This window comes from Phaethon lepturus, unplaced genomic scaffold (assembly GCF_000687285.1).
Source record: "Phaethon lepturus isolate BGI_N335 unplaced genomic scaffold, ASM68728v1 scaffold45198, whole genome shotgun sequence".
In the NCBI taxonomy this organism is placed as follows: Eukaryota; Metazoa; Chordata; class Aves; order Phaethontiformes; family Phaethontidae; genus Phaethon; species Phaethon lepturus.
This window is the reverse complement of record NW_010557719.1, coordinates 8,141-15,951: the sequence shown is the minus strand read 5'-3', so window position 1 is coordinate 15,951 and position 7,811 is coordinate 8,141. Positions and strand designations below refer to the sequence as shown.

At 37.7% G+C, this 7,811-nt stretch overlaps 1 protein-coding gene across 1 annotated transcript; it reads left to right on the top strand.

Annotated features, from left to right (window-relative positions):
* Nucleotides 1-3,886: 3,886 nt before the first annotated feature.
* Nucleotides 3,887-7,380, top strand: ARL14EP (ADP-ribosylation factor-like 14 effector protein). Its single transcript, XM_010292837.1, has 3 exons — nt 3,887-4,404; nt 5,406-5,536; nt 7,011-7,380. Exons 1-3 carry the CDS (start codon nt 3,982-3,984, stop codon nt 7,237-7,239), a joined length of 783 nt encoding a protein of 260 aa, XP_010291139.1. The 5' UTR covers nt 3,887-3,981; the 3' UTR covers nt 7,240-7,380.
* The last annotated feature ends 431 nt before the right edge of the window (nt 7,381-7,811 follow it).

Below are 7,811 nucleotides of genomic sequence, written 5' to 3'. Positions count from 1 at the left end.
GCCGCTCGGGGGGTTAGTGCCCCCCGCCAAAGCAGCAGGCGAGCAGCCGAGCCTTCCGCTGGGCTAACGCACAGTTCTCGCGCAGCCCTGGCTAGGGGCTGTCCCCTTTTGGACGAAGGTCTGTTGTGCGGTGCTGTGCAGCTGCTGAACAGCCGGCATGACGTGGGGTCACATCTGCAATGTCAGGACTGTTCTTTCCCTTCGACTTCTTATAACCCAGCGTTGCCAGTCTAAACTGTAGTTTTCTCCATCCTTTGTTTCTACCTGCAGCAAGAATCTAGAAAACCCTTGCTGAACCTCTGCTAACAGGGCAGTCTTATTGTGCAGAAGTGCTTTTTGCTGTGCTCATCCTCATCGCTGTCTTCTGCTTTAGTGTATTGTGTTTGGTGCAGTAAACACTAATTAATGATTTCACAGGTGTGAATACAAGCCTTCAGTTAAGGACTTGGTTTTTGAAGCTGTCTTCTATTTCCACCGAAGAGAATTCAAAGGCAAAAGGCTGGGTATTCCTCCCAAGAGAAGGAGGGAAGAAATGCCTCTGAAGCTTCGATCAAGAATTCTTACAGATCAAGTGGATGAGATATATGACTTATGTCACCAGCACACTATCATTTGAACAAACTGTGGTGATAGACTTGATATGCTTTCCCTCTGATTAATGTAGTGGTATTTCAGGTAGTATAGTCATCTGTCAAAACAGTTGCCTGTAAAGGATAGCAATGTAATAATTATTTTCTGTTTTATAAAGGACAATTTGGTTTTTTTAATTAGACCATCTTCCAAGAATTCTGACTTCTAATGCAGCTGCAAATTTTGAAAATTCCGATAATCACTTCTATATTGATCTAGTGTACTTAAAATGTTAAGTCAGCTGCAGTGAGCTTTGTTCATACATAGTTCCAGTTACCTTAGTTTGAAAGACAAACTTTGTGCACCTAATGAGAAAAAGATTAGTTCCGAATATAGCTGGTTTACTGAGATGGTGAAGTTTGACAGATGGTCTTTCAAAAGAGATTAAAAAAATCACTCGAAGTCAGTACTGCAATAAAAGTACATAATTAGACAGAGGCACTGGAACTTTTATGTAGTAAGACTCAGCACAGCACTCAGTGCTCAGCAGGCACTGATAATAAGATTATTTTTAAAACATCATTGATATCTACACTTTACTCCTTATTTGTATTATTCAGCACAGATCTGAAGAGCTGTGCAGGGTCAAAACTTCAGGAAAGGTCTTTGTTAACTTAGAATATGGAAATTTCAGTGAAGAAGAGTTCAGATAGCCCAGCAATCTAGGACTGGACTAGTTCTAGTCCTCAAAATGTAGGATTTAGGTTTTGACTTGAGAAATGAGTGGTAAATATTAGAATTAGGTCTATAAAAATGAGTGTTAAATATTAGAATATTTAAGTCTTTCCATTCTCTCATAACTTGCAAAAAAACAAAACCAAGTTTGCTTTATTTTCAGAATAAAATACACACCCTTTTTTCAGACTTAGGTGTTTATAACATTGTGCTTCTACATTCAGGACTCTCTGTGCCTCTATTATTCTTGCTTTAATCTAAATGTCAAAGCTGGAGCATGCCTAACGATAGGCTAAGAAAACTTTTTTAAAAATAATTGTTCATTTATACTCAGTTCTCTCTTGAATCAGATATTAAGTTATACTTTAAAACAAGTTTACTGGCCTAGTATAACCCAACATATCATTTGTATTTGGAACAGTTAAATCACTAGACGGTAGCATGTCCTATGCAAGACCTTTAAATTACTATGCATACTGAATCATAGAATAGTTTTGGTTGGATGACCTTTAAAGGCCATCTAGTCCAACTCCCTTGCAGTGAGCAAGGACATCTTCAACTAGACCAAGTTGCTCAAAGCCCCGTCCAGCCTGACCTTGAATGTTTCCAAGGATGGGGCATCTACCACCTCTCTGGGCAAAGGTTAATATATGGACATATGTTGTGTAATTGCTTCAGATATACCCATCTGTTTCAGAAAAACTGAAGTATTACAATCAAGAAGATTTCTGCTGCAAAAATGCTCCAGGCAGTGGCTTTTCAGAGTAGTTGTAAGAAACCTATTAACATCTCATTGTTCTCTGTTAAACATTTGCACTGCTGTGTTCATATTTCTGTATGTTGGATAAACTTGCACATTTTATGTGCAACTTGGTTGTGCATGATGCTATTTACTTTTATTTTATTGAAAATAGCATCCCAGACTTTTTTCATTATACATCTGCTGATACTTTTACTGATTAAAAAGCCATATTACCCTTTTCAGTGGCTAGCACAAATAATTATGTGTCATGGTTTAACCCCAGCTGGCAACTAAGCACCACATAGCCACTTGCTCATTCCTCCCCCACAGTGTGTTGGGGAGAGAATCAGAAGGGTAGAAGTGAGAAAGAAATTCATGGGTTTAGATGAAAACAGTGGAATAATTAAAAAGAAATGTTAAAAAAATTGTAAAGGGAAAAAAACCCCACACATAAGAGAGGAAAATAAACCCGAAGAAAAACAAGTGATGCGGATTGAAACAGTTGCTCACCACCAACCAGCTGATGCCCAGCCAGTCCCGGAGCAGTGCCTCCCCCACCCCCAACTCCCCACCAATTTTATTGCTGAGCACGTTGTCATATGGTATGGAATATCCCTTTGGTCAGTTGGGGTCAGTTGTCCTAATTGTGTCCCCTCCCCACTTTTTGTGCATCTCCAACTTACTTGCTGACAGGGCAGAGTAAGGAGCAGAAAAGACCTTGAAACTGTTTATGCACTGTTTAGCAGTAACTGAAACATCATCATGGTATCAACACTATTTGCAGTACAAATCCAAAACATAGCCCCATACAAGCTTCTATGAAGAAATTTAACTCTATCCTAGCCAAAACCAGTACACTATGCTTTTTAATTTGTCTGATTTTACCTTCACAGACTGGTGCGTAGATGAACATTAAGATCCCGGTTAGGTTGTATTCATTGTAGTTAAGCTTCTTAGAGGTTTTGAAAGCAAATTAATTCCTTTCTTTTGGTAGAAATTTGTCCTTTATGCTGCAGTAGAAAATAATGCAAGATGGGCTTAGGCTCTGATGTTTTAGGTCCAGCACTGGATTTGCAACAAACTTTGGTATGGGTACGAGACACTCTGCCATAGCTAGCTTTGTGTTTGGTAATTGTATTTGTGTTTAAATAACTGCCCGATATTTACATCAGACAGATGCTGCACTCAACTGGAGAGTGCCACATGCAAAGGTTACATGACCGCAACTGCTCCCAGCTAGAACCACTGATCTTTGTGTATACCACAGGCTGTTTCTTGAAAAGGCTCAGGTTGATTCTCTGTGTGTTGACTTGCACCTAGTATATGCGGTAAGAACACACAGGAAAGTGCTGTTGGATGTGAATTGCTAACTGACATCAGACAGCCTGTGCAGCGTACCTTCAGCAGCCTTTTTTCCTAGAAACTACGTGGAAGCAGTATGGGTGAATTTTTTAGCCATCAGCAGTCTTCCTGTGGGCCATCTTTGCAACTCACCTTGACTAGCAGGGATTGTACCAAGAGAAGGGGCCCCCAGGAAGCTGATGACTGGAGCAGTCTGCTGTATGAACAATTCATCCACCTCATACCTTGCTTCCAGATTGCTTTTGAGAAAGTAATGCTACTAAACATTTTGAATTGATACTTATTGTAGCTGGAAAAAAAATGCCTCTGAAAAGAATACAAGATGCGTGGTTTAATTCCAGAATTAAATTCAGTGTATTTTTAGTCTTATCTAGACTAGAAGACTATAATTTCTTTACACATTTTTTAAATTACTTAAAACATAGTCTGTCAAGCTTACAGATAAAGGTTTGCAGCACAAATCTGATTGATTTTAATGCTTTCTTTAGGGTGATCTTCATAGAAACTACTAAAGACTTCAAAGAATTCATTTTAGGCAAAATAAGTGAAATAAGTTGTTCTGGTGAAGTAAAATGGATCCTTGTTCAGTTGGAGTTCAGCTTCAAGCTACCAATGAATGCCATAAGACCTATTATACCCGTCACACTGGCTTCAAGACTAAGCAAGATATATCTTCGTCTGATCTACTGTTACTTCAACTTAGGACTGGAATAACACTTTCAGAGAGCAATACAATCTGCTTCCACCATGCAAAAATTTACATTGAAAGATTTGAAGACTTACAAAAATCATGTTGTGATCCCTTTAATATACACAGAAAACTATCAAAGAAAAACTTACGTGCAATTGACTTAGATGACGCAACTTTTCTAAGTGCCAAGTTTGGAAGACAGTTTGTACCTGGTTGGAAGCTTTGTCCCAAATGTATGCAGATAATAAATGGAAGCGTGGATGTTGAATCCGAAGATCGCCAAAGAAGAAAACTTGATTCGGACGTATGTATATGGATCAGTTTTCCTGCCCCCTCTAACTTCTGCAAGCTATTGGAATTGGGCTTCATACAAGTCCTACATAAAGAAATTAAGTTTTTTTAATAAAAATATGAAAGGGTGTAGTCTTCTAGATGTGTGGGAGTTTACGGTATTCAAACCTTTATTTGGAGGACTTTAAAAAAAATCCTCTAATTAAATATTATAGCCTTTTAAATCTGAATGATTATGTATACTAGGGTGACTTACAACTTGTAAGTTTATGTAAATACCAGACTGCTGCTGGTATTCTAAGCTGTTACTCAAGCTCCTGTGCTTAAAACCGAACACTGCAAAGGTTGCTTCTAAGGATGTTGAGATAAACTACTTATTTCATCTCTTCAGTTTAGAAAAATCCACTTTCTCTAGCAGTTCATTACCAAGTGAACCTGCATGGAGGGTAATTAAGCATACTGTTGTTGTGGTGTCTGAGCTGTGAAGGCCATGGCGTTTGTTCAGGGGGCAGTAATGAACTGGTGTGGGAGGATAATGCTTTAAGTGCTGAGTTTGGAATACAGCTTGTACATTGTTGGATGCATTATTCAAGATGTATGCAGGTAATCAGTAGGAGCGTGGGCAACCAAATCGTCAAGAGCTCATCCACATATGCTCTGTAGCAAAGCAGAATTGCATTCTAGGAGCTGTTGTCCCTTTCAGCTCAGGAACTGTTGCCCAACTGTATTTTTCAGTTACATGTTGGGATGATTAGGAGACTGATAGGGAGTGAAATTTGAAAGCATGGATTAAAACTGCTACTATAAAGCTTGTATTGCTGGGTTTTAAGACTAGTACAGTTCCAGTATAAAAATTTTTATAACAACTTACGTTGTTTCTCCTGGAAAATCCAGTGCTTAGAGTTGAGGTCAACAATTCACTGAAGTTACTATAATATCCTGGCTTGACTGGACATTTTCGTACAAATCTAGGTTTGTATTTGTAATTAAATGAGATTTTCTATCTTTGTTCAGGGGCGTACAGCTAAGGCTTTAAAGTCTCTACAGTTTGCTAATCCAGGACGACAGACTGAATTCACTCCTGAGACCAGTAAGAGGGAAAAAAGAAGGCTGCAAACAAAAAATGCATCATTTAATTCAGACAGGTGAGCTGTTTCCTGTGTTTCCATTATCTTTAACTTTCACTTCAAAATAGAATGGCCTTGACGGGCAGTGTCCTTGTAACACAGTAACGTTTTCTATATGGATGTTTGCGTGTTTATGGATTGCTTTTTTGTTTTTGAGGGTGTTAAAGCTCACTCTCATTACTGAAACAAAACAAGATAAAGTGTTAGCATACAGTCCATATTTCAGGCAATTATAATACAAAGAAGTATTTGTTAACACATGACAATACTACACAGATCATAGATGAGGCTACTAATTTATGCATAAACTAAAATTCTAGTAATAGGCTAAATTTAAATACAGTAAGATCAAGTAGACTACACTTAGAGTATTTGAGTCATCATCTTTCAATGAACTCAGTAATTACACTTTGTAAACAGAAGTGTGCAAGTTAGGACCTTACTGTCTTTTTAAAAGAGGAAGTTAGTGTCCAAGTTGGCCAATATTGGGTAACAAATGCCAACCTTCTAATGTGACTGACTTTAAAATCATGCTTCCTACAGAGGAAAAGTCAATTTTGTCTGTCATTTCCCACTAAAAGTTTGTACCAATTCAGTCTTGTCCTAATACGAGAGTAATAAGGTCCCAGCTTTAACTAGTCATACAATATTAGTTAAAACATGCAAGAAAGATCACATTAATACTTGTCCCCTACTGCCCAGCTAAGTTTAACTTATAAGACGGAAACAGACACTAGATGTGCTTTTCCCCACACATCCTTTTATCCTTTTCCCCTCCATTTGTTTCTTCTGTTTAGTTTGGGCACAAGTTGCAACTAGGGAAATTTTGATGTTAAGAAAACTTTTTCTATGTATGTAATAAAACACTGGATCAAAAGTGTTGTGGCATCTCTGAAGTTAGAGCTATTCAGAACCCAACTAGATTCAGCCCTAAGCACTCTAATTTGAGTTGACCTGGCTTTGAACAGAGGGTCAGACAAGGTGACTTCCAGAGGTCCCTTCCAAACAGAGTTTTTCTGTGATTCTGTAGTCTAACAGAACTGTTACAGAGATGCGTAATGATAAAAGCATAAAAAAAACACTTTTAAATTAGGATGTGCACACCCTATAACGATTCTACATGACGTCCTTTGAATTACAGCTACACATTGTGAAAGAAAAGTTAAGGGAGCATTTCACATTATCTGAAAGGTAATCTGAAGTTTACATCATATAATTAAGAATATTCATAAGTGGTTGAGTAAGTGTACTACTGAAGATATAAAAACTTCCCATTCTTGAAATTTCAAAAGCACTATAATGGAGATACAATTAGGACTGAGAAATGTTGTCAAATACAGTAACATATATATATCTTTTAAATTAAAATTGTTAACATTGTTAAAATGAACACCTGAAGAAAGCAAACTTCTGTCCACAACTACTAGCAGCTTGGCATCAAAATAAATGGATTTTTTTAACGTGGAAATAACTGTTGTTTTTCATTATACAGACAAGTTATACCAGCCAAGAGTAAAGTCTACGATAGCCAGGGACTGCTACTTTACAGTGGGATGGACCTCTGTGATTGTCTTGATGAAGATTGCCTGGGATGTTTCTATGCTTGCCCCAAGTGTGGCTCCAACAAGTGTGGAGCTGAATGTCGCTGTGACCGCAAGTGGCTATATGAGCAAATTGAGATAGAAGGAGGAGAAATAATTAGAAATAAGCATGTTGGTTAGAGTATATGTGCATTGTTTATTTGAGTATATATTCCATGCTTTGATTAAACACAGCACATTCATCATTTGGTGGTTTAATGAAAGCCATTGGCATTTATCATGATCCATATGATGAATGTGCTCACTTCTACATTCTTTTTCAGAATGTTTGTGGAAATAATCATACCACTGTCTTTTCACACTTCATTCTACCTTGTATTTAGTCTTGTTAGTCATCCAAGTAAGTTCTTATTGAAGTCTTTCACGCTATTTAAGTGTAAGGTGCAAAATTTTCACATGACGTATCCTGAGCCACTCCCATCGTTTCATGTACTGTTTTGCAGAATGTACCATGTCCATGTATCCCTCATTTTTCCCCATCTCTAGTTCAGGATCTCATGGTATTGAATCTTTTCTATGAAACACTCTAAAAGTTCTCAGTGAATTAACATGCAGTATTAATAAGGATCTCTCCAGTATTAACAGTGAATGCTACATCTTCTATAGATTATCCCAGCTACATCTGATAAATTCAATCCTGTTCACTTAAAAGGATTCAAAGGTATTTTAGGGGTTCAGATCCCAACCAAGTT

Bases quoted from the DNA above. Each gene is read 5' to 3' on its own strand.
- ARL14EP (XM_010292837.1), top strand. From the start codon at position 3,982: ATGGATCCTTGTTCAGTTGGAGTTCAGCTTCAAGCTACCAATGAATGC. The intron at 4,405-5,405 runs GTATGTATATGG...ATCTTTGTTCAG, and splicing joins GAAGAAAACTTGATTCGGAC to GGGCGTACAGCTAAGGCTTT. The intron at 5,537-7,010 runs GTGAGCTGTTTC...TTCATTATACAG, and splicing joins GCATCATTTAATTCAGACAG to ACAAGTTATACCAGCCAAGA.